We start from the raw sequence: 25,860 nt of genomic DNA, 5'->3' as shown, positions 1-25,860 counted from the left end.
CATACATCTGAAATCGGGGAAATGATGTATCGATACATCGTTATCGAACGAATCGTTTGACAGTTATTAACTAGCTTCAGAGCGAGTTGCTGACGTTCTATTCAAAGATGGCGGTGATGAGTACGCCATGTTTTTTGTGATGTTCGCGCAGTAGACAAATTTTTTGAGAATTGTAATCTGTATGAGCAAAATGGCTGATGATGATCCGTGGTTATTGAAGGAAGACGGTTATTTAAACGTGGATACCGAGTGTAAAAGTATAATCTATCATGATAATCTGAATGTGTTACTAATCACTACTAGCAGTGCGCAAGTATACGTAGTTGATGTCAATTCAGGAGTAATATTGCAAAAGAGTTCTTTGTCGGGTAAGCATTTTGGTGTATGGTTGTTTTGCGAATAACAATTTATCGTCGATATCCTGTTGTTCTGTCATACATTTTCTCGATGGTTTTCTTTGTACTAGTTTCAATCGCGCCTCATGGTCAAGGTCGTATACGTGTATAAAACGTCAGGCGTGATTAAAGTTTTTCTGATTCGAGTGTCTTCGCAATAAAACGGTCAATTTTTCATAGTCATAAACGACCTTCTACGACCTATTTCTATACTTTGAGGGTCTGCCACACTCAAACAATTATTCGAGCATCAGCTTTGTACTGCATTTATTATTGTTGCTCATTCATATATTTAGACTTGCTTCTGTGAAGAATTTCTTATTCTTGTTTATTGTTATTGTAAGATAAAAGTTTGTATGAGTATTTTATCGATTATTTTATAATTAAAATGACTTCATTTATTTAGTAATGTTTGAGGATATGCTCCAATAGTATTCTACAGTTATAGAGATAAATCTACATTTTTTGTTATGGTTCACAGGCAAATTAAATGGAAAACTTCAAGGTGCATATTTATCAAATGGTGTAGATAAGGTATTATATACAGATGGAAGAGGAATTGGTGTACGTAGTGATTACAATGGTGTACTTCTTTTGGACACTCTTTTACAAACAACCGTTTCACGAAGCGAGGATGTTATAAAGTTAGAGTTATTGTTTTCCGAAGCTACTTTGTTATATCAGTGTCTACGATGTGTAGAACTACCAGGTGTAGATCATGTGCAGGAGGTAATTCAAGAATTAGCAAGTAAAACTTTCACAGTAGAGGCAAGTCAGAAAAAAGGAGTCAAAGCCCAAAAAGTAAGCATAGAATAAAATGTAAGATTATCTGTTCACATTATAAGATGGTTAATTAATTTCTAATGTTTTCATTTGTGTGATTTGCAACAGTGGAATACAGTATGTCTCGAACTACCACATGGTTCTTTGAAGCTTGTATGCTCAGGATTAGTAATGGAATTGAAAAGATTAAACAGACATATCCCTGCATTGCCAATTGCTTCTGCTATCAATGAACGATTAAATGGCTTATTACCAGGCCTGGCATTGGAAGGGGGTCCTGTTGATAGAGCGTTAATGTTTAGTGAAGTAATGCGCAGAGATACATTTTCAAAATGGCCACATATGAATTACAAGTATAAAACTTAAACAATTATCGTTACTATATATTAACTACCGTAAAATCTCAAATACAATGCACAGCTGTGATTAACCGCATGCTTAATTTAGTCGAAATGTTTTTTTATAAAATGAAAATTCGTATGTAATACGTATCTATAACTTTTCAAGATTTTTTTTTACAAAAGAACAAATAAGAATTTATAATATTCAAATATTATTTATCGTCGTTATGTGTATTATACTCAAGATTTTATGGTATTAGCAACAACAGATATATTGCATACCTCTTTTTAGATGGGCTTTACCTGACCAAATGGCTCACGTTGGTTTCTACCACCACCCAAACGCAAAGACCCAAGGCGACGACAGAGTGATGTGCTTCACGTGCAATTGCTGTTTAGTTTGTTGGGAACCAAAGGATGAACCTTGGTCAGAGCACGAACGTCATTCCCCCGCATGTCCCTTCGTTAAAGGGGAGTATACACAAAATGTTCCTTTATCAGTTACCCTTGCTACTGCTCCTGCACGCGAGGCTGGCGATACGATAGACGTGATTAGCACTACAAACGCTAGTGGTCTCGTAGCTACAGCTTCCAGTAGCGGTTTTATAAGTGTGTGGAATGTTACAAATCAACTGAAGGTAAGCATTTATTGCTATGTATCAATTATATATTTTGTATATATGTATATATTTATTAAATGTATTACCGTCTTTACAGCGGGAAGTGTCATTTTACGTGGCCCCTGTAGAACAAGAAATAAACAACAAAGAATCGATACAGTTTGGTTCCACAAGAAATTTGACTTCGTATTTAAGGACGCTTAATTCGGAAACAGATTCTCTCTCTGATTACAAGCACGCCGCTTCTCATAAAGTGCAAATTACGGCACTGTCTGTAGTAGGCTCGCCCAATTGTCAAAGCAAAGAAGCAAAAACTCTTGACTCTACACTTTTACCTGGAGAGACATCAGACTCTAAAATTAGGCCATGTGTAGTGTGTGCTGTTACTGTGACGGTTAGCAATCCGTCGCAATTAAGGACTTTAGAAAATGTATGGGCTGCTTCGACGGATCTGGCTCCTTCTTCGTCTCTCGTTCGTGCAATGAACAGTGTAAATAGTGCCGCCAGTGATACTTTAGATATAATGAAGGTGGCAGGTGATAGGTATACACCATCGAGATTGCACTATTTAGTACTTTATGATTTTTATCATAAAATTGCAACGACGCAACCAATCAAAGAAGATAATACCAAGGACTCGAAAACTAAAAAAACATTATCTGGAACGGGGACTAGTGCTAGCTCGAACGGAGAACGTCAAGGGAATTTCTTTCAAGATTTTTTGCTTGGTAAATTTTTATATGAAGTTCCGATAGTCCCGGTGATAGAGGATGTAGATTCGGATATAGTAGTTGGTCCACATTTCGATAATATCTTTCCAACGACTACTCTTACCGCGTCATCTTCCAATGGGATCTATTCGAAGTCGATAAGTTTCACGGTACCTCCGACGTCGAGTTCATTTGATGCGAATTTTAATCCGATCAATGGTCCAGAACAGTTTGCATCGACATCCGATTTGACAACAGCAAATAAAAAAAGTCTGGATATTATGAAAATAACAAAGACTGAACCAGTTGTTATAAAAACTTTACCCATCGAAGCTCCCGATTATGTTAAAATTACGTATATCGGGCCGTCTATAGATGGAAGACATTTATATGTTGCCATGTGTCCTACAATAGATAATACAGATTCTTTGAGTTCGAACAATAATCAGATGGACATCGACGAAGACAATGAGTTTTTCCCACAGAAAGGTTACATGTATTGGGACCACAACGATACGCATTCTGGTAGATTGATAAACGGCGAAATACACGATGGTGCGAATAACGCGAATGCTATATTGCTTGTGTATGCTTTGGACTTTTCGGGGCAGGTGGTTAAGGTGTGCTCCGAACCTGTAGCGAGGCAAGAGCTGCCTGCAGATCAAGCGCCCATCGAGCATGTATTTTTACCTCTTCAAGAAAAAGATAAATGTGCATCATCCGAAGAAAACTCTACTAAGAGTCCTAATACTAATTCGAATACTTCAGAACCTATTGGACAAGTAGCTTTAGTTTGCAGGGATGGTGTAATCAGAGTATTAAATCTGGATTCATTAAAAACTGTTACGGAAGCGAGAGTAGAAGGAAAGAAGTTTGTCTCTGTAGCTTACTGCAATAGTACGTTATTTGTACATTATCGGTATCTGTATTAATGAAACCTGTTTTCATTAGATAATATCTTTTAGGTTTAGAGAGACTTTGTGCATGTACAAGCGACGGCGCGCTTCACTTTTTTGTCACAACGGATGAGGAGGATTCCATGGAGGATAAGGAGGATGTTGAAGATGTTAATATGATGGGGACAGAAGAGAATGGTAGTAAAGCTACAGTACCTAGCACGTCGACCTCATTCACTTTTCAGTAAGACTCTGGAATCAGTAACTCGAAAAAATTTGCATCGAGTTGATGCAAGATGATTGCATTTTTTTTCTTTCAGAGATCAATTGATTGCGCACAAACCAAGCTTATCTCATTCAGATTTACGCATTCTATACGAACTAACACGATTCGATCGACATTCTCCCGCGTATGGTGCTACCGTTCCGCCATGTTGGAACGAAATGATGCAAGGTCAGAAACAACGTCGTTATCCACAACATCTTCATCAATCGAAAGATCAACATCATACGCGAATCTGGCGTTTGCATAACGAATGGTATGCGCTAACGCCAACACTTTAAAAACTACATGCTCCATTTTATTTTCTCTATTTCTCTTAATTTTAAATTGTAGGACCACTTGGGACGAACATGTGTTCGAATTAACTCTTCCTCGAAGCGCGTCAGAAAATATCGGTCACGTAGATGTGAGATTCAGTTTGCACTCTGTATGTCAGGAATTGCCAATAATTCAAATTACCCTGCTAAAGCAAAATGTAAGAAGAATTGGTCATAACAAATCCCCCTTAAATCCAGTGGACGAAAGAATAGACTTTAACATAGGCAACGAACAGAAGGGAAAGAATCCCGTGACAACGGAAGAGTATCAGCGACAGCACAACACGGAAATATTATGTGGGCCGATCGAATTGCATCGTTACATGGATTTATCATGCCGTTCTGGTTGCGTTACATTGACCAGTCCCAAGCTGTTCCGATCCAAAGCCAGAACGCTTCTTGTTCATATTAAGGCTTTGATCGATCCAACGAAAGATGGCGTAAGAACAAATATTAAAATGTTATTGCTCGTGTAAATGTTACAATGCAGCGTGAATAAAAGAGTATTATACCTTGATTTCTAGGTAACTACAAAGTCGAAAACCAATTTGTCAGCCAACAAACCCCCTACTTCGAAAAAGCTAAGAATAGTGGAAGTGGTACGACCGCCTGTTCCTGGCAGTACTGCGGAACGATTTGTGGAAGGTCCAAACAGTAAGAAATTAGACTGTTATATCGGTAAATATTATTTATGTCGTTGCTATACGCGATGCGTAACTGGTGCAAATCATTTTTGTATTGTTTTTGAAGGCTGCGATTGGATTCATGAAATATCAATCACCGTTAGAACAGTATATCCTACTAATATACCGAACGAACGAGCGCAGCGTTGCGCTATGTTGGAATCGAAAACTTGTTTTGACAATTTATTGAGCGTGGCATGTTTGGAGACGTCTGATAAGTAAGGAACAATTTTCGAGAAATGATTAGACGTGTATATGTATTACGTAGAAGTGTGTTACAGAATATGTGATTGTCTCTGTTCCAGATCTCCCATTGCACAGTCACTCGCGTTAGATATTCTCATATGGATAGCCTCTATTAGATTAACGAGGTTACGTAGCAGTCAGAATAATATCAAAATAATATCGTTTCAGATGAAAACAATTCGTTCTGTTCAATCACGGTTACCTAATTTGTTAAAGACTTGCCTTTTGCATGCCGGACGAAGTATAGCGCACAAATGTATCAAATTAGTTATACTTTGCAGCAAGTATGTCAGCGATACAGTAACAGCCGGGTAAGTTAAAAAAAAACGTCGCAGAATCGATTTCTTAGTAATATTCTATAAATTGTTTTCAGGGATTTTTACCATTCGGAGCATCCACCGTTTAATTTTTTTGATGAAGCACTGGTTTCAGTTTTAGTGAAACTTTTACCATCGATTATAGAGGTTCAATGGGCTGGTTCATTGCGGTGGTTACAGTTGTTAATTACTAGAATCTTACCGCTGGATAGCGAACATAGCATTGCTCTGCAATGTGTCACTCTGATACAACAGATAGCTGCTGAAATATCGAATCGAGTAAATCCTTATCATTTATTGCTTGCAACGAGGTAAAATTCAGTTTTTTTAAATACATTTTATCGTAGTGGCGCTGGTGAATTGAAAAATATTTTTCTTTTTATAGGTTCGGGTTGTACAACAACCCGTTTGAGACGGAACTTTTCGATTTCGAATCGCCGATGCCCCCAAAATATAACCCAATACCTTCCACGTACGTGTCGGCTGTAACCAATGAACAAGCGGAACCTCCAACTGCTTCGTCAAGTTCCGTGTATTCTCAGGATGCTATTGATTTGAGGGACCTACTTACACTGCCTACACATCCAGCTACCGAATTGGTGGTGCCTAGCAAATTAAAGGCTTTATGTACTAATCATAGTATGAAAGGACTCCTAGAGGTAATGTATCGGTATCGTACAAGAAAGCGTGATATCCGATCATGGGTTTAATAAGAAACATTGTGGATGTCGCGCAGGTCGAACCGCTTCATTTTACCTGTCACGCTGCCTCTGACGGTACCAAGATGGAGAAAATTGATCCATGTACGAATTCAATTAATATCGGAGCTCCTCTTTACGATAGTACGGCTACGAACAGCAATGGTGTGCCTGATATCAAAACCATTCATCACACTTACGTAAGTTTCGTAACGAACAATCCAAAGTTTTCTTTTCTTTTTATATTAGTGCATCGAGGATTCTCTCATCACTTCTGTTTCTTCTTTGATTCCTTGTTTTGTTAAACTCTTAATCTGAACGATTTCACGAAGCATGAAATTGTGTGAAAACAGAAAAATCATTACCTATATGAAAAATGACACACAGTATAAATACAACAAGCAATCGAACAATTTCCATTTTTTTCGATTAAAACAGTGAAAGCTGTTGCAATATATACATTTTTATATATGGTGTATATGTTTTTTCAAATAGAAGAAACATAATCCAGATAGAAATTGTACATTGTAGAACTTGGATGCTGGATCGCTAGGATCAGATGTTCAGGCTAAGTCAACACCTATATTAAGCGATTTGCTTAGTCTGTGTACAGGAAGAACGTTAAAGAAGCCAGTTCCACAACTGATATTCACACCTGATAATCAATCAGACTGTGATGAAACTAATGATATGTCTGTCAGCAATCAGACATGGCATGATACACAAAGCGATATGCCTAACTCACATATATTAAGTTCTACTGTAACGAAAGAAAAGTCGTCTGTACAAAATCTCAGTACTACCGTAAACAGAGTCGAAGACAGCAATTCTAAAAAGGTAGACTACATAGATGAGAAGTTGCACATTTTTTTTTTTCTGTTTCTCAGTTCGACGATTTCCTGTCGTTACTATGAATTTTTATAGCTGATTAATATGCTGCTTACAACTGAGTTCATATAATTTCGTTAATATTATTGGATTACACATACACGTACACACTGATATACATATACATATACATCGCACAGCTAGATACACGAAATGAAAGTTGCATGATTGCCTTTGAAATTATTTTATATCATGCATTTATTATCGATGTCGATGTAACATCATTTTTTTTTAAATATCGTGCATCGTACCATAAATATTTTACCTACTAGATCTACTGTGATCAGGAGAAGTGATTGAATTATTCACAGAATCAAGATTTTGCTATGCTCAATAATTTCGAATTCGATGCACGAAAATTTACGGCACAAAAACTACTTATACCACCTATTTAAATAAATTTTGTTTCTGTTTAATGCTTTCAGTATTGCACATATGTAAATGTGATGTACATCATAGTCTCATAATTTGAAGTCACAGATTAGTAATTATCCGCATAAAAAAGATGTCTACATGTATCAAATGGCATGCAAGAAGGAAAAACTGAGTTCACTCAAATTTCTGGCCTTTCACTATCGAAACTTTCCGATATAATGTTCCACAGAATAAAATGATTTAATTTTTGTGCATTTTTTCGTGTCTGTTTGAATTAATATGATCCACTTCATAATAAAGTAGAAGTGAAGTAGATATTTGGTAGTGGTCGAAGCAGAAATCTTTAAAGGTTTAATAATCGTGACATGTACACATTACAGCGGGATGATATTACGTTTCCATGGGGAAGATTACTATGTTGGCCGCCTCAACAGGCATTGGTAGTCGATAGAATGCATTCTGGTGCACGACGTTTCGTGATCCTCGATTTTGGATCACCTGTATTGCTTACGGACTTGATGATTCCTTGCTGCAGTGATTTGGCATCGTTGTCCGTAGATATATGGACGAAAAGCGAAGAAGTCGATGGAACGCGTCTCATCGTCGCTAGTGATATAGAAAACAAGCCGCTGGTAGTGTGCGATCTTCAACCACCACCTGTGTGTAGATACCTGAAGGTATGAAATTCTACACACATTTTTGTTGTCATTCTACGATAAATGTACACGGTCCACGCAAATTACTCTATGACTTTTAGATTACAACGATAGGTCGGTATGGAATGTCTCCAACAATGTGCAAAATTCCATTAGGAATGTTCTATGGACACATGGTGGTTCTGCCTGGAGAAGATTACGCTGAATTAAATAATACTTCTCAAATTTTTGATATGTTTGATCCCAGTGTACAAACTACAATTGATACACAGTGCAATATTTTGTCAGCTCTCGCGGAAGATGTTCAGTGCAGGTATTTTTTTCAGTCTCAGTAATCTTGATTTCCTGTGTAGACATCTTCTCATTATCGGTATGTAATTGGTTTAGATTCAGCTTAGCCACTGAAAGATTAAAAAGCTTATTGGATCCATTGTTGTGTTCAGAAACTACCAATGTTATGCATATGCAGCATTACCTCTGCTACAATAAAATATCCAGTGAGAATAAAGAGCAACCGTCAGCAAAAATATTGGCGACTTATCAAGTACGTTAAATTATATAAATAATGCATTAATGAATTAATGTAAGGAATAAGTATTAGTATGGGAAATGTGCACGTTAAATGTTACAGGAGTGTATAATGTTTCAACATCAATTGAACGTTGTACGCAGCGTGTGGAGACGTTTGGAGTCGTGGAAAGGTTCTCAGAACGTTCCGACGATGCAGCTGTCGAATGCACCTAGCGATAAATTACGAGTTCTCGGAGAAACTTTGCTCGATATTCTTTTATACACAGTGTACGAAATTGGTCCTGTAATGAGCGTATGTACTCCTTTTCTACTTCATTTTCAGTACTAACATTTTTACGACGATTCATAAAATACGTGCATCGTGTCTCTAGATTCCGATGTCGATATGTGACGTGTTCACACCAACAGTTTGTGAAAAGTTTTTCCACTCGATTTGCGTCGTAACGCCAGTTCCGCGTTTACAATTACACGCCGTTGCACTTTTAGCGCGTATGGCTGGTCATCAGCCGTGGTGGGGCAATTTCTTGTCTAACACGTTGATTAATCTCTACTCGTCGTCGTCCACACACATATTCCCTCAAGATAGGTATGCTCTTGAATTTTTAAGTGGTGCGCACCATTCATGAAACAGTTTTAACTGTAATTAATTTGTAGGGTATTTATTTTGTTAACATTCCTTGGACGGAAATCATTGATCGCCGGAGTTAATAGATCTTCTGTGATAGATGCGATGGTTCGCACGTTAGGCAAATTATTGACGCCATTATCGAATGCTCAAACTTCTAGTACGAATCGCCTGGATGTAACTCTTATTGGCTGGGTGTTACTTTTCTTGTCAGTGTGCTTGGACACTGTAGCTATTCCCCCTCCATGTTTAGAAGGGAATAACGAGAAAAGTAGAGAACAAAGTAGGTACTCGTGTTAAATAGAACAATAGATACGAATATTTAATACGAGTAAGAAAATGTAGTTTTTGAATTACTTCTCGAAGGTCTGTTGTCTCGCTGGGAGTTTATTCAAGGAGAGTCTGCGATGCAACGAAAATATGGTAGTGCCAATCGGTCTCCAGCTTCCTGTAGTTATCGTAAAAAAATACAGAAACGTTTGATGCATCACAAACAACAGCTTCAAGAGTTGGAACAAGCAAAGAAAGCGTTCCATCCATCGTCACAGGTATAAACATATTCTTGTTTATATTTTTATCAAATCGAAGAAGATAGTAAAAACTGAAGAATATTAAATTATATTATAGGGTTGGGAGAGTCTTTCGTCGTACAGTGCTTTGTTGCATTGTAAAATGGAAGCGTCGCTAAAGTCGCAAGAGCGATTGTACAAGAAGACGTTCAAGCAACATTCTGCCAAGCATCTTAAAGATATTTTAAGTGTTCGAAAAAATGACGCACAACACGCTTCACGCAGCCCGCGTGCGCAACCACAAGCAACCACAAGGTGCATATCATGATTAAAATATCTGTAATTTTCTAGTAAGATTGTACAAAGTTTAGTATTTGGTAACGTCTTCTATGCCCTATAAGTTCCAGTAAACCAGAAATAATGGACTTGGATATCGAGTACATATCCAATTTGTCTCATCAACATGTTCTACCAGTGGCTCGTGGACTGATTGCACTTATTTTGTGTAATTCTGCTAACGTGGATATGTTCCTGTTGGCATGCAAGGTAAATACGTTGGGGGATACACACGTGGTTACGTGTTACTCTCTCTTGACCCTCGTTCCTTTTATCGTAAAGTCTAACATAAATTTACACTCTGTGCCTTTTCTTCTACGTGTTCACGAAGTTTGTTATTCATGAAATTGTTTATCCGTGGCTTTTCGATATTTATGAATGCTTAGCGTACCACTTTACGATTAAAGAATTCTTAGCTTGTACACCGCTGGTACTGTTCATGCTTTTGAACTGTTAAATTGTGTGCCATATAGGTAGTCGCTAGGCTAGTGATATCTACACGTCCTGCAATTAGCTTGTGCGAGCTTATGAGCGAAGAACAGCTCTTAAAATTAGTCAGACTGGCGACAGGTACATCTGATGCTGCCTGGTCTTCGCACGCTGTTTCGAGTTTGTTGCAGGACTTATTAGAAGGTACAGTCAATTTCTTATTGTGTATTATTGTTATAAAACACTCGATTCTTGTATTTATATTTGTATATACATCCTTTTTTTCATTTGTTTTCATCGTTTCCTTTTACAGGCGGAAAATTATTCCCGAAAGCGTGCCCCACGCACGAAGGAAGTCCCGCGGAGGAAGGTTTCGAATCCCTTGTCACGGAGAAAACTCGAACAACAGAAGACGATACTATTGGCGCCGCTGGAACTAGCAGCGCCATAGTGACACTCGGTAACGACGAAGAATTTGCAACTGGTGAAGTTGAAGAAGACACTCAAGATACTATAGTGGTGACACCAGCAATTGCTTCGACGCCAAAGTCCAATGGGTTTTTACCTTCTCTTTTGGAGTCTGACGATAGCGAACTGGAAGAATTCTTGGATGATATTCTTGAGCGTGGTAGAAACATGTTGAAGAAAGGCAATCCAGTGTCCAAGACCAGTTCCAGGTACATATTCTATAGTGTGTAGAAAAATTATGAAGTAGCGTAATTTATTTACGTAAAATGCGTGGGCTAACCGTATACTTTTACAGCATTTCTTTGGCGATGGATTCAAGATTAGAATATGGTTTGGAAATGGGATTAGAGATAAGTTTGAGATTGTTGTCTACCTTTGGCATGTACAATTTACCTCAAAGTATAAATGCCACGATACACGTGAGTTGACCATGTGTTTCCTTTTATTTTTAAAACGTGTACTCTGCAGGAAGAGATTTAGATATAATTTTCTCGTGAAAGGTCCCCATGGAATCTAACCGATATTCTCAGCAATCGTCATCGAGAGTTGAATCTGGGTGGAACGATAGGACTCAAGACGTTTGGAACTTGACTGATACTACAGCTTCCAGTTTATTAATGTTAACCAGATGTTTTGACAAAATAGTTACAGATCTCTATTTACAGGTAAATATTAAATCTAACAAAAAAGAACAGTATTTATTCACTTTCCTATTAATTCGTGTCTAAATTATTTTTCTGCGATAGAGTGTGGGAACGAACCTAGAACTTGTCCTCCAGCTGTGGTTGACATTGAACTTTGACGCGTCTTCGGAACAATCTAATTCTTCTAATCAATTCGATCCTTCGTTGACACCTGTTATTCCATTGAGCTCCACAGCTATTTCCAGCCTTATCTCTGCGTTATCCTGGTAGATATGACATACCAAAGTTTTTCATTTAAAAGGTTTGAACCACCAATAACAAAAGAATAATAATTTCTAGGCATCCAGGGGTATCCTTGAGAGCTTGGTGTCTCGCTCTTCAGTGTTTGACTCTCGCAAGTAATCAACCATTACAGACAGATCCTACAGAAGCTGCGAATAGTAGACAGCCACTAGACGGTCTTCTAGGTGGTATGGCTGGGTGTATCGTAAAAGAACGCAACATGGGCCCCATGCTTCTGCGTTTACTTTCGGGGAGCGGATTAAACATTAATGCCATGGATAAACAATATATCATGGTACGTTTAAAAATGTCAAACAATTATCCCTACATCTGCAGCAGTTCACAACTCAGTACTTCAATGTATTCCATTTTTAGGCTGGACCCACTGTTTGCCAAGCACTTCAAGATTTTCTAGTGAGATTAGAAATGAGATGCGATGTAATTACGCCTGGTAGCTCTTTAGGGAACACATTGAAGGAGCTGTTACTCTGGGTAGTGTATCAACTCGTGCAACCTGGTGGAGCTCTTTCATCGAGGAAAGGACCACTGGACGCACAGTACAAACTCATAACATCATTGACAAATTTACACTTTGCGAACACTGACCTGGGAACCGCGATGAGTGTAACGGAATGCGTGGGAGTGTTGGTCTTCACTTATGTCAGGGGTTCAGGAGGTAATTTTTATTTTAAATACACACTATAGAGTTACGCAATCTTGTAAGTATTTGTAACAAATTGTTTTTTTTTTCAGTTGGAGCACAGTGTGGTGGGTCTGTTGATTTAGCCAATCCGTCTGGCGGATTTAGTGGTTTATTCGCTTGTGTACTCGGTGGTGACACAAGACAAGGACGTCCAGCTTCATGGGACACCTTAGTCGTAGCTCTGATTAAATTAGTGTGCCGGCTTATTCAAACTCCTTTACCGAATGTATGTATCGTCGTTATCCAAAATATTGACTCATCGATAGAAGACAAGTTTACTTATTTTTACATTGCAACCTTTTTCATTTGTAGAGTTGCGCAGGTCGATCCGATAGCTCGATGCGAATCGATCTCTCTGAAACAAATCTCGGGTTAGCAAGTGACATTACCGACGCGCAAATGAAAATAAATATCTCGCAAACTGACGAAAGCAAAGTTGCAGAACAACAGTCCTCGTCTCGCTTGCAGCAATCCACGCTCAACAAACCCAATATACGATGCGTTGCAGACACTGGTAAGTATTAAAACACGGATTATATCTTTTTAATCAATCATTCATTTCTGCACTGTACATTTTTCAGTTCTGCAACACGAACCTACTATGATGCGATTATTAGGAGCCCTTGGTCATAGCACTGGTTCGTCTCTGGCTATGCTTCTTGGCGAGAGCGCCGGAGCTGGAACCGCAACTGAACTTGGCGATCCAGCCTCGATTCCAGATGCTACGTTTCAACTGTTGACCACACTTACAAAGAAAGCGAGTAACCGTAGCTTGGTTCTCAATCCACTTTATCAGTACCTCTCTTCCTGTAAGAATCGCTATTTCAAGAGTTTTGTTGTTCCGAATGCTATAATTCACAGCGAAACTTACATCTTTTGCAGCATCAGGGCAAAGAGAACTAGATCGTCAATTGGGCGTCATGCAGTTGTCCGAACCCCTTCTCTGGTACATCTTAAGGGTCCTGGACAACGAAATGTCGCTGGCAATGTTTACAGCGATGGGTGGAGTGAGAGTACTTTGCGAGAATTTAGTGAAATCGAGCATTGGCGAAGGTAATGGCAGTCCCGCTTCACCAGGCGTGATCGCCTTGGTGATGGAACACCTTTCCAATGCCCCCAACGTGGTGCCAGCGGCTTCTGCTAGCGGCAAAAAGTCCGCGAACACACTGGAGACACACGACGACGGCTTGTTAAACTTTGCCCCCTTGGGCACGATATCTTGGTTGAATCCTACAGCCCAACCAGCAGATGTTCTTATACAGAACGCTACGCCTCACAAGAGAGCAAGGACAGCCGCGTGGATGTACCATTGTTACCCTGACGAAGCATGGGTTGATCTTACTATCACTCTACCTTGCGCTATACTGTTGAGAAAAGTCGAACTCCAGCCACATCTCACATCTTTGGCCAGTAAGATAAATCAATGTTTTGTTTGAAGGTTATGCTATTCTGTTATAGTACTCTACAACATATGTCATGTTTCGTAGCATGTCCATCAGCCGTAGCCATCGAAGTTTCGAGGGAAAGTAACAGTCCACTGACTCCCGTCTGCCCACCAATGCCAACGGCAGGATTGACGTTTATATGTATCACATTGTCCCAACCGGAAGTGGCAACTTCTGTTCTTGTACGGTTATACAAACCACGTGACTCGACGAACATAAGCTTAAGTCAAATTAAGCTTCTAGGTACGACAGCGTTCGGCGAGATAAAAACGAGTCACGATACGATAGACGAAGAGCAACTGACGAAGACAAGGTAATTATGGTTAATTTTAATGTAAAATATGTTCACTATTCCATTATAAATCTTAAAAGAAAAAAAACAATATTTGATGATGTATCTGTCCAGCTTGGGTTGGTTGCGATTATTACATCAGTGTCTGTCCGTGAGCACATTGAACAGCAATCTCGCTGTAAAGGTGCTTAACTCTGCAGCTTCGGTCGAAGGATTGATTGAGGCATGCTGTAACCTCCTGTTGCTCCCAGCACCGTCTCTCTTTACTCCTAATTTGGAGAGGGTTCTATTGCAACTAGGCTTATACTCTCGAGAGCTTGGACTTCGTCTTATTGGTCTTTTATTGAACAACAGGTCTACTCCTTTTTTCCAAGGTACTGCTTCTCTCTTTCGGGAACGATTCCCAATTCTCTTTATGTATTATTTCTTAATCTAAGTTGCAAATTTTGTTCAGGTGCTGTGACTACACAAGAGACATCGACCGTTCAGTTGGTCGTTGAATTACTCCAACAACTTTGTTCCATTCAGGATTCGTGCACAGAAGCTCGTATGGTCGCGGTGCTTTCGTGGCTTCAGGCATCCGCTTTGAATGGAATCTCTCGGCCCACCAGTGGTCCTAACGCGATCAGTCCGCCCGCTGTGTACATTCATTGCGTGTCTTCCATTATATGGAAAGCCCATCAACAACAGAATTTGAATTATGACTTGCAAGCCCTCTTAACAGACGAGCTTTTCAAGTAAGCGACTCCTCGTGTTTTACAATCTTTCTTGGTACAGTTTAATGAAAAGTATCCTTCTTTACAGTGCTTTGTACCGGTGGACCTTGACTTTGGATACAGGTTCAGCTTTGAAACAGGCGATAGATTCCGCCCTCTGCGCGTTCTGCTACGTGAGACCAACGCTGTTCCCTCTACTACTCCAAAGAGTACGAATCTTGGTGCCTAATATGGCGACGGATCACTCTGCATCCATATCGGATGATTGCAAGGAAAGGGAAGGGCAAATTGATGATAAAAAGAGCGAAATTACTGGCGAGGAATGGTACTGTCGTTACGTACTGTGTGAATACAAGCGATTGAACTTGACAGAGGGACAATTGCTTACCGTCGCTGCTGCTGCGCGATCTCCGCCAGGTATTCAGCAGCTGATCGATTCTGGACTTCCTGCTCTGTTGATGGCGTCCATTACTGGTAAGTTGTTACAGTATTTTCACCAGAAGATTCTATTTTGCTAACTAGATTTTTTGGACAGATTTTTGTAACTTGGAGGAGTCAAGACGGCAACAGCAACAGAGTAGAAGATCGTCGTCTGACGACTGTTGTCCGAGTAATTCGATGGCAGGTTCTAGCCTAACGGATAATGATAAAGCTGGCGAAACTTCTATGCAAACGAATAATCACTTTGGTCAGTGCATACACGCGTTTTGAAGATTCATCATTTCTACAGATTTTGAGGATGGAATGAATAACATGGTCGTTGTTGCTTAGGTGGTCTGTGCCTGACGGATCCAGAAAGTATAGCGATGGTATTGGAATTCCTGACGCTCGTGTGTTCGGAGGGTAGAATGCGGGATTGGTTGGGAAAAGAGGGCTGTGGGTTTTGGTTACCCCTTCTTTCTCTCCTTAGCAGTCGACCTATAGAAAATCCATCTGTGTCTTCTTCAAGGTAGAACAAAAGCTAACTTAAAAAATAAATTGAATGCTGAAAACGTCTATTCTTTACAGGTGTTCCAAAACAAATATTTCATACTCCTCGCTGGAGAGTGCCATGATTAAATTTTTATCTCGTTGTTGTTGGTGCCATCTTGAGAATCAAAAGCTATTGGCTGAATTATTGACAGATGTAATTTCTCAACAACGAACAACGTCTAGTAAGTCTTCACCTACTTTTTAAAGTCAACATCGTGTACATTTTGTGTAATAATTCTATATTTTTTCTTTGTATAGATGTTCGATACCTCCATGGAATTTCTGGTTTTACCAGACGATTGATCTTGCAATTGCTCTTGGAAGGTGAAAAAGTGTTGGTCTCCGTAACTTCGGAAGCGCCTATGAAAGTTTCAAATACGGCGGCTAATTACAGTATGCCGTCTATGCCTCCACATCCAGCTCATCCGCTGGGACATTATCATCAGTTGTTGTATATGTCCACGCAGTCAACTGTGGCGGACATATTGCAGCAAGTATCTGGTGAGCATGTCTATATGTCGACGGTCGTGTGTTTTTAAGTGTATATTTTTTTAAGAATCAATTAACCCTACGCGTATCTGTTCAAAGGGACATGGCTTCTTTTGCTGCTACCAAACACGTACAAGGGTAACGAAGCTGGATCGACCAACAATCGATCCAGGGAGCTCTGGGAGTCCGGCATGGCCTTTATAGTAGATACTCTTAGCGTAGCCGCGGGAAACACAGCAAAAGATAAGAGAGCTAAGGAGGCGTCTAATAGATCACAAGCTCGTGCTCCTACTGTGAGAAAGTCACGATTAAATTTTGGTAAGTTGCTTTAGTGGCACCCATCTTTGACAAAAATGCTAACTAAAATTTTCATCTGTAGAGGGAACTTCGAATGCTACCAAACCGACGAGCAATAACGTGCAACAGAATCCTGGTAGTTCCACTAATCAACAGTATTTGATCCATTCGTCGCGTCCGAACACTCCGTTGCCGCCTCGATTGACCATTGCTCAGCTTCTAGCCATCGCGGAGGACAGTGGGATATCGTTGTCAGAGCCTTGCTTGCATCTCATGTTACGTCAACGTAATAAAGATTCGACAGGTATTATTATTGTTATTTCTAGATGAAACTGATTCATTAAAGAGGTGTGTATCGTTTACAACTATATTTTATATTTTTCAGAGGACCTAGCGAAACAAAACGACATCGAGTTACTAAATTATAGAAGCATAGAGAGTTCGTTGGGCGTGTTTAGCGCCGGAGGTGGTTTAGCGGTATTGGCACGTCATCTGCCATTGATCTATCCGGATTCTAGAAGGCCGCCGCCTGTGGCGGAGAAGTCTCCGCCGCCAGAGCAAACGTACGAAGACTGGGTAGAATTGGAGGACAACGACAACATGTACGAGCTGCTGGAAGTAGGTGGGGCCAACTCGTCCACGCAAACGTCGTCTCCGGCTCCCTATGTGCCTCCACATTCTCTCGCTGCCTTCGGTCTCTTTCTCAGACTTCCTGGTTACGCGGAAGTGTTGTTGAGACACCGAAAACGAGCACAGTGTCTGTTACGTCTCGCTCTGGGCGTGTCCGACGATGGCGAAGGCGGAGACGTTTTAACGTCGCCGTGGGCCGCCTCGTTACCAACGCTGCCGTTCCAAGTTCTGAGACAGGTACTCGATGCCACGCCGCCAACCACCGACGACGGTCTCCTTCTGCGTAAGACCACCATCGAAGTGGGCGCCATGCTTCTCCTACTGAACTGCCTGGCTATATTCACACATCAGACAAACCAGAACGAGAATTCTGAACAGAAAGGGAGCGGTGGTCAGGGCGAGGCTGGTCGAAGCGACGAAAACTCGCATTTGTACTGGGCGAAGGGTACTGGGTTCGGTACTGGTTCCACTCAACAGTCGTGGAACGTCGAACAAGCCTTGCTGCGACAGAAATCCGAGGAAGAGCACGTTACAGTATTATTGCAGGTCCTGGCGAGTTATATCGGACCGGGTGGCCAGAAACAAAGAGAACTGCCATCGCCTTTTCCCGATCTACTTGCTCTCTCGTGTCTGCTTCCCGCCTTGTCCTCGTATTTAAGAAACGACTCGGTGCTGGACATGGCCAGGCACATTCCTTTGTACCGTGCAGTGCTGCAATTGCTCAGAGCCATGGCTCGTTCGAATCAGTTGGCGCCCCTTTTACTACCAAAAGGAGGGGGAAAATCTGGCGAACCGTCCGTTGTGTCTCTTCTGTCGAGTATGAGGGTGTGTGTGGACACATACGTCCATAAGATAAATCGCACCAGAGGCAACAAGTCCAAGACATTGTTCAAGTACCCAGACGACACTGAGCAGGACGAGGGCCTGGCGACATTGATCCCTGACATTCAAGAAAGTGCTACCATAGTGCAGAACTCCACCGCCAGGTTGTCAGGCATCGAAGAAGAGCTGCCAGGACCCAGCCCCGCTGGCCCTGAGTTACCTCTTCGTTCGGTTGAACAACGATATTTAGAGGTTATGAAGAATCTACAGTTTGGTAAGATGATTCTGGGTCCTTTGGATAAGATAGTTCGACGTTTTGAAAATGTTACAACTAGCTTCTTCGTTGCAGATACGTACGAAATGATTGCTGAGAATCCAGAGTCAAGTGGATATAAGTTTGCCGTTTCGTACCATTTTGAGTCGACCATGAGGGCAGCGGGCGAAAGAAGTCATCCCACTCGGGTCAAGAGACTGGCACAGGAGGCTGTTACGCTTTCCACTGCTTTACCTTTGTCATATAGTAGTAGCGTTTTCGTTAGGTGTGACACGGACAGATTAGACGTTATGAAGGTACTTGTAGCGTTTGAATATGCGTAATTAGTAACGAGTAAGCGTATTGTTTCAACGTTAAATGTTTCTTTATCTAGGTGCTGATAACAGGCCCGGCAGAAACGCCATACGCGAACGGGTGTTTCGAGTTTGACGTATACTTCCCACCGGATTACCCTAACAGCCCGATGTTAATTAACCTAGAAACTACTGGTCGTCACACCGTGCGATTCAACCCAAATCTCTACAACGATGGAAAGGTCTGTCTGAGCGTGTTGAATACGTGGCATGGTCGCCCCGAGGAAAAGTGGAATGCACATACTAGTAGTTTCCTTCAGGTAACTAGGATTAAAAGAGACGATTAATTTGGCTACGTTATCATGAAACTTTAATCGAAATTTATCTCGAAAACAGGTCTTAGTGTCGATACAGTCACTGATCCTAGTATCGGAGCCCTATTTCAACGAACCTGGATACGAACGGTCACGAGGCACGACGAGCGGAGCTCAATCTAGTCAAGAGTACAACGCGAACATTTGTCAGGCTACTGCCAAGTGGGCCATGCTCGATCAAATTCGCAATCCTTGTCCCTGCTTCAAGGAGGTAACCGTCGCGGTGTACATGTCATATAACTCTCTGAACAACTACCTTTGTACTCATACGCAATTCTTCATTCTGCAGATAATACACACTCACTTTTGGATAAAGAGACACGAAATCGTTGCACAATTAGAGGGGTGGATAAGGGATATGGAGATGCATGGATCGGATCGCAGATTCGGGCGCACTCTATCCCTGAACGCTTTAGCTTTAAGGGTAAGTGATGCAGAGTATAGCGTTTCACTCCATCGACTAATAGATACACCAAAAACGAAAATTTATATTTGCGTCCATGTTTGTTCAGAGACACTATAGATTATTGAGAGAAGAGTTGAACAAACTGCCAACTCCCGAGGGTTTGGAGGACTTGGTAGAGCCGCTCGCATCTCCAGGCTCGCCTATCGAACTATCCGGCACCCCGGGTATACCGAACTCGCCACCGACGTCGACGGTTCCCCCGGTCGCCACACTTTCCACGCCGATGAGCAACTCGATCGTTTCCATGAACAACGCCAGTGCCAGCAATCACGTACACCACGACATCGATACGGACGTTGAGATGGAGAAGATGGTTTCAAAAGTGTGTGAATAGCTACAGGATGTTAATAGACATTGTTGGACATTTTGAAAAGTCTATATTGTTTGTGTTATGACGGACAAATAACGGACTGACCGAAGGCGGAACGAAGATCCTAGTATCTTGTCGAATTTCAGATGATTGACGGATAACGAGTAGAATGAAAGCTTACGGTAACTTTTTGGTTGAACAAATGATCATGGAAGAGGAAGATCGGTGAGAATGTCTGAATATATACGTGTGTGTATATGCATGCGTGTGTGTATGTTATGAGAGAGAATATAAAAGAAGAGGGAGGATGATATATAATGCATATGCACGAAAGTAAAAGAGAGGAAACGGAGAGATTGTATCGGATGGAAATGAAGAGGTAAGAATCAGTCGATGATTATAAAGCCAGTATGAATGTGACAAACTCATACGTAGTAGGTACTATCTGTGGCTACTGCTATGCTATATGTATGCTGCATTCTACTACTTCGTATTACTATAAGTAACAACTGTTATTCGATATTTATTATACGTGTTCCTCGTTTACGTAGCCGGTAACCACCCCCTACTCGCAATGCGACCGATCTTAAACAACGCGTTTGTCAGCGAAGGAGACGATTTCAAGGTAACACAAAACTGTACGGAGCAACGATACGAAATTTCTTTATTTACACGAGCGAACGGAAAATGACACTCTACCAATGCACAGGTAGATCGACGCGAATCGGAGTACTTCTGTTGAACGTTCCAATTTCGTTACTATTGTCAATTACGTTCAGATCTTTTCTTCCAGTTTTTCTTTTTTTATTGTAAATTTATCTTTTTCGTTTTCTTTTCTTTTTTATTTATCGCAAATCGTCTCAACCGTTTAATTCAACGTCGCATTGCATCCGACTTGCGAGTAGAAAACGACGCAGAAAATTGCTCCATAATGCATGATGCAGTTAGCACTTGATACGTGTGTGCGCAGTGTGATTTAATATTTAGCGTGTCGGTATCTATTACGGTCCGCACTGTATTTTTTACGAGAAATAATAGTTGGACGCGTTCGGCTTGAAATACGATCGCCTATCTTTCAACAGCGAATTTCTTTTGACAAATTTATCGGGAGAACAAGACGTTTTACGAAGTAGTCTTTAAACAAAAAAATAAATAAATAAATAAAAACAAAAAAAGAAAGAAGAATCGAATCAAATTTACGACCTCCGTTCAAGCGACGATACAGTTTTGTTCTCTTCGAAACATTTTTCGTTTCTCTATAACACGTGCATCTTTGTTTCAATTGAAATAGTGCTGATCAAAGGCGGATGCAAAAGGAAAGGTTGTACCAGGTCCGATGATTTCTCGCAGAGAAAAGAGCAAACACTGGACATACGGATTATATCCGAGACGTTTCATTTGACACGATAACAAACGGGAACTGATTAAATATATCGATGACGCAGCGATTCTTTCAACCGTCGCGGACACAGGATGCAACGACTGACGGATTGCTGTCGTACAACTAGTATTCCCCTTTGTCTGTCAGCGACTAATTACGGTTAGCTGTGAAATTCCTGGTTGAATCGCGTCCCACCAGTATCAATGATCGTTCTTTCTGTAAATAATCGTCACACGAATAATTGTACCGCATTACAAGTAAATGTTTGTAATTCCGAAGTAACTGGATAAAAATGCTCCGATGTAACGTATACTATTGCATGGATTCCTAAGCAATTGAACAAAGCGAAAACACGTAACATGATGTACGTGACAGGAGAACGTGTTAATAGTTATTTATAATAAACGAATATTACCACGCCATCACGGGTGAGCTTTATTTATCACCGTCTTACCTGTAAGAGGTAATCCATATCTAATCGAACGTTAGACTCGATTAGACCTAGTCCAAACCAAACTATATAATACTATTTCTAACTAGTTGAATTCTACGAGGTTCAAGACTTTCTGAGTCTTGCATAATTTCGACATTAGAGACCCTTTATATATGCATTATATTTCTACGCTTTTTTTTTTTAAACGCCGAAAGAATAAATGTAAAATCCATTCGAGTATTTCCCGCAAGATATACGATGGTAATTTTACAGATTCTCCAGGTATGAACGTGGCGTGATTTATGTTGAATCCCGTTTGCTGGAAATTAGAAAAATGGGGAGTCTTCCGGTCAATTCGCAGGCCAATTTGTCACGAGTAAACCTATACCCGTTCGTACCAAAGTAGAAAATCATTTTTCACCGTACTTTCGTACAGCTCCCATATGTCGACCCCCTCGCGGAATATTAAATTTTCAGAAATTTCGCGAAAAAGTCGAGCGCTGGAGATGTAGGTTGCTTTGAACGAGACGCGGTACTAGGATCTCGATACGTTTTAGTTTTATATGTAAACGAAATCTACCTATCATCCCTATAAATATTCAAATGTAAAATTGTCTCGAATACTCGTCAACGAATCGGTAGAAGGCAGTTGCGCGCATCATTAATTAATTATATTTTCAATCAATTGATAAATCAATCGCGAAACTAATTGCAGTTCTTATTTCCGAAGTAGAGAAAAGTTGATTTTCGAGATAAGGATTGTTCCCTTGGAGCAACATTTCGTTAAGCAAAGAGACTGCGTCTGCACCTGAACGCCTATCGCGACTTGGTTCTAATGGCCTGCTCGTTTACGTCTATTACGAGCGTCTCTAATTGACGCCTATGTATTCCGATTGCCATCTCACAGTAAATGCTCAAGACGCGTTGGCGTTATCGGGCTTTATCCAGCGACGAGCTTGCACCGCTTGCAAAGTTACATTTTCGATGCAGCGATTCGAAAGGAAAATTTCCTCTGCGAAATTACAGGTGCTTTTCCAGTCAGGTGTTCAAGCTGGAGATCGATGGAAAGAGGTAGGTTTGATTTCATGAATTCTCTATAAGTTCAAATGGTCAATTTTTAAGAATGCCTTAGTAATGGTCTCTATATTAGTCTGTTAATTAGGTATAAGGCGTAATTATGCTTTGATCGATGCTGAGAAGAAGAATACAGCGACAGGATATCGAGGTACGCACGTGCAACCGATGGTCCGATTTATAACGTTACTAGCCGTATCGCTGGCGTGAAATTTCATCTGTAACACAATGCTGAACGAATATGGCACTTTCTATATTAAACAGTGCCACGTGCAGTTGACCAGTTGGTGCAGGCACGCGTAGAGTGTGACTCAACTCGCATGCATACAGGCATGATCCTCAATCTACAACAAATTTTGTTTCCTATAACAAAAGATTTCTCAGCTGAATTTCAATAGTCTCAAGCGACTCATCCGTTCATTTGATCGAATCGAATAAAGCGTTGTAAACGTGTCCTGCACTAAATTTTAATTAGTGATAGATCTGGCGACCACGTATTCGTGGAATGACGAACGACTCTTGCATTATCGATGGTCAAACCCCGATAAAATCTGTTTTATATGTTCGAGTCCGTTTCGAAGCAGTAAATTTTGAAGTAGTCGAGTCTTTCGACGCAAGTTGCTAACTTTAGCGTACTCGTACTTTATGCGCACGGTCGTTCATGATTTACGTTCTGGACTTTCAGGAGCTTATTGCAGAACCTTTGTAAATTCCGGACTAAACATCTGTAGTTTGCACGATAAATCAAAGCTGACCACTAGGATCGTAGGAAAGCGTCGATGCTACGTGACGCACAATGCAAGCTCGCGGTGAGCGTAATAGGTGCGTTTTGAAAGGCCGTCGCGTCGCATCGAGGAGTGATCGAGTAGCTTAAGCGATCCAGGCTGCGTCAGATGCAGGTGCTTCGTTAATTATCCTCTGGATCTAACTACGTCCTTGCTCCGTTCGATGACAATTCAAGGATGGCGATTAGCTGAAACAAAATAGTAAGAGTTACTTTAACTTTCTTCGAGCTCGGTATAATTACTGTTTTAGGTGAAAAGAAAACCGAAGCGCACGTGGTTCGATTTAGCTTTTACAAGGCGAGGACTGTCAAGCGAGCGTGTTACACGCAAGCGTTGCCGACAAAAGACTGATTAGCCGGGCGCTCGCACGACGATTCCCGATTCCTGGAATCTTCCAGAAATTCCTTTGTTCTGTCAGGCTGTTTAAAGGCGACATGTTTATAGTTCGAGCAACCGCAGCCGACGTCCTGAGAGTCGAAATCATCGGCTGCTCGAACAGCCTTTTTAAAATGCCTAACGAGGCGTTCCTAGCGAAAACGATCGCGTCAGCTTAAATTGACGTTCCGTGCGATGTTTTATCTTAAATCGATGGTTGAATTACGAGGTAGTGGAGAAGAGAAAGGGGAGAAACGGAGAAAGACAAAAAGGGAGGAGGGACGAGAGATTCTTCCCCGTCGAGGAATCGACGATCGCCGTCAGGGTAGTTCGAGACTGTTTTTGTCGGATTTTAATCGCTTCGGAGTGGTAACGCCTATCCGAAATGGGATTACCCGAAAGCCTCCCGTTCAAGCGCGGCCGCTTGTAAATGGGATAGAATATTCGTGGTTGTAGTCAGCCAACGAATGCTAACTTTTTAATGGCTTCCGAGCGGAATTAATATCGGTACATTTTACCGGCGTTACGCTCCGTTAAGTAAACAATCGTCGCGTAAATATCTGCGTTACGCGGGAAATACCGTTCCCCCGACTTTCCTGCAGCCTCCACCCCCTCGTCGCTTTCCCCTGACATCGAACGAGTTTTCAATGTGCAACGTTGGGCGGAAATTTAAAAACGATAAACGTCCAGGCAGAAACGATTTCGATGTAAATAAACTAGGTAAATATCGCGAAACTTCACAAATATCCAATTCGCTACGAAAAATACAATTTACCATTGGCAGTATCTCATCGTTACCCTCTGTCAGTCCTGTCTTCAAATATCTAACTTGGTTTTTACTTTTTCAGGTTCCCCCTTCGCGATCTCTTGGTCTTCCACCTTCTTCTTCGACCACAGAGACAAACACCTTTTCTTCTTGATAATCCTCGACCGACCTGTAAACAAAAAATTCGTTGGCAGTTTTTTGGCGTCGAAATCATTTGCCAGGGACACCGTTGAGTACAGAGAGCCATAGAACAAGAAGCACGACGATTCCTCGCGCGGTGGGTGTAAGAAATGCTGGACACGCGTATTTACGCGAAACACGAACCATGAATTTTCCTCCAAAGCGTGGTCGTCCTTTGTTACAGAGTTTTCAACTGGAAGTTGAGCAGAGGGGGTTCTCAAGTTTTTGGTCTCTAGAAAAACAAATGGTAATGATATTTCATAGAATGATGAAAATTGCATCTGTTTCGTCGTTTTGGAGTGAATTTCCTCGTTATCATATTTTCATAAAAATGTCTACTTTTTGGATGCGTGAAACCCTATCGTCATAGAGCGAAGGAAAAAGAAAAGTTCGGAAACCACGAAGACGATGTAACGGACTTGGCGGGTGTCGATGGGCAGCGCCGTTAATTGCAACGTCTCGCCTAATTGCTCGAAACGTCCGCAAATGCCCCGGAGACTCGACTTTTCCGCCTCTTGTCCACCACCGCGGGAATTGAACCTTTTAAATCGAGTTCTGTTGCCTTTTATCCGCCGCCCCAGGGCTGGCGTCCGTCATTGATTCGTTTATTTATCGCACTCTGACGAAAGACGCGACATCACGGACGAAACGCGTAAACTGGAATCAATTTCATTTTCCTGATCCAATCCCTTGCGGAAATTCTACTTGTGCGCTGTATTTCCCAGAAATGTCAAGAACCTTTAACGAAGTT

General features: G+C 41.1%; 1 protein-coding gene and 1 long non-coding RNA gene across 3 annotated transcripts; both read left to right on the top strand.

The window, feature by feature from the left end:
- The first annotated feature begins 71 nt into the window (after positions 1-71).
- Positions 72-21,918, top strand: LOC128879723 (baculoviral IAP repeat-containing protein 6). Of its 2 annotated transcripts, XM_054129134.1 has the most exons (51): positions 72-368; positions 877-1,196; positions 1,287-1,531; positions 1,812-2,157; positions 2,237-3,746; positions 3,815-3,989; positions 4,066-4,284; positions 4,362-4,785; positions 4,870-5,023; positions 5,096-5,246; positions 5,334-5,585; positions 5,648-5,902; positions 5,977-6,250; positions 6,328-6,489; positions 6,821-7,126; positions 7,933-8,229; positions 8,310-8,521; positions 8,596-8,752; positions 8,840-9,031; positions 9,111-9,325; positions 9,394-9,647; positions 9,731-9,912; positions 9,992-10,188; positions 10,275-10,419; positions 10,683-10,842; positions 10,952-11,315; positions 11,402-11,525; positions 11,607-11,771; positions 11,853-12,016; positions 12,090-12,327; positions 12,408-12,708; positions 12,786-12,961; positions 13,048-13,249; positions 13,317-13,544; positions 13,618-14,145; positions 14,223-14,493; positions 14,587-14,846; positions 14,927-15,209; positions 15,277-15,662; positions 15,724-15,876; positions 15,960-16,137; positions 16,197-16,342; positions 16,419-16,661; positions 16,749-16,967; positions 17,029-17,250; positions 17,332-18,672; positions 18,748-18,968; positions 19,046-19,285; positions 19,362-19,550; positions 19,629-19,763; positions 19,852-21,918. In XM_054129134.1, the coding sequence occupies exons 1-51, from the start codon at positions 182-184 to the stop codon at positions 20,137-20,139; spliced, it is 14,256 nt and encodes a 4,751-aa protein (XP_053985109.1). In that variant the 5' UTR covers positions 72-181; the 3' UTR covers positions 20,140-21,918. The 2 variants fall into 2 exon arrangements, with proteins under 2 accessions (XP_053985109.1, XP_053985110.1); XM_054129135.1 differs by lacking the exon at positions 6,821-7,126.
- Positions 21,919-22,724: 806 nt separating this feature from the next.
- LOC128879466 (uncharacterized) lies at positions 22,725-23,828 on the top strand. The gene is made up of 3 exons (XR_008457643.1): positions 22,725-23,000; positions 23,080-23,154; positions 23,689-23,828. It is a non-coding gene; the product is annotated as an uncharacterized LOC128879466 (long non-coding RNA).
- Positions 23,829-25,860: the final 2,032 nt, after the last annotated feature.

This window comes from Hylaeus volcanicus, chromosome 7, assembly GCF_026283585.1.
Source record: "Hylaeus volcanicus isolate JK05 chromosome 7, UHH_iyHylVolc1.0_haploid, whole genome shotgun sequence".
NCBI classification, from domain to species: Eukaryota; Metazoa; Arthropoda; class Insecta; order Hymenoptera; family Colletidae; genus Hylaeus; species Hylaeus volcanicus.
This window is presented reverse-complemented; position numbering and strand designations above follow the sequence as displayed.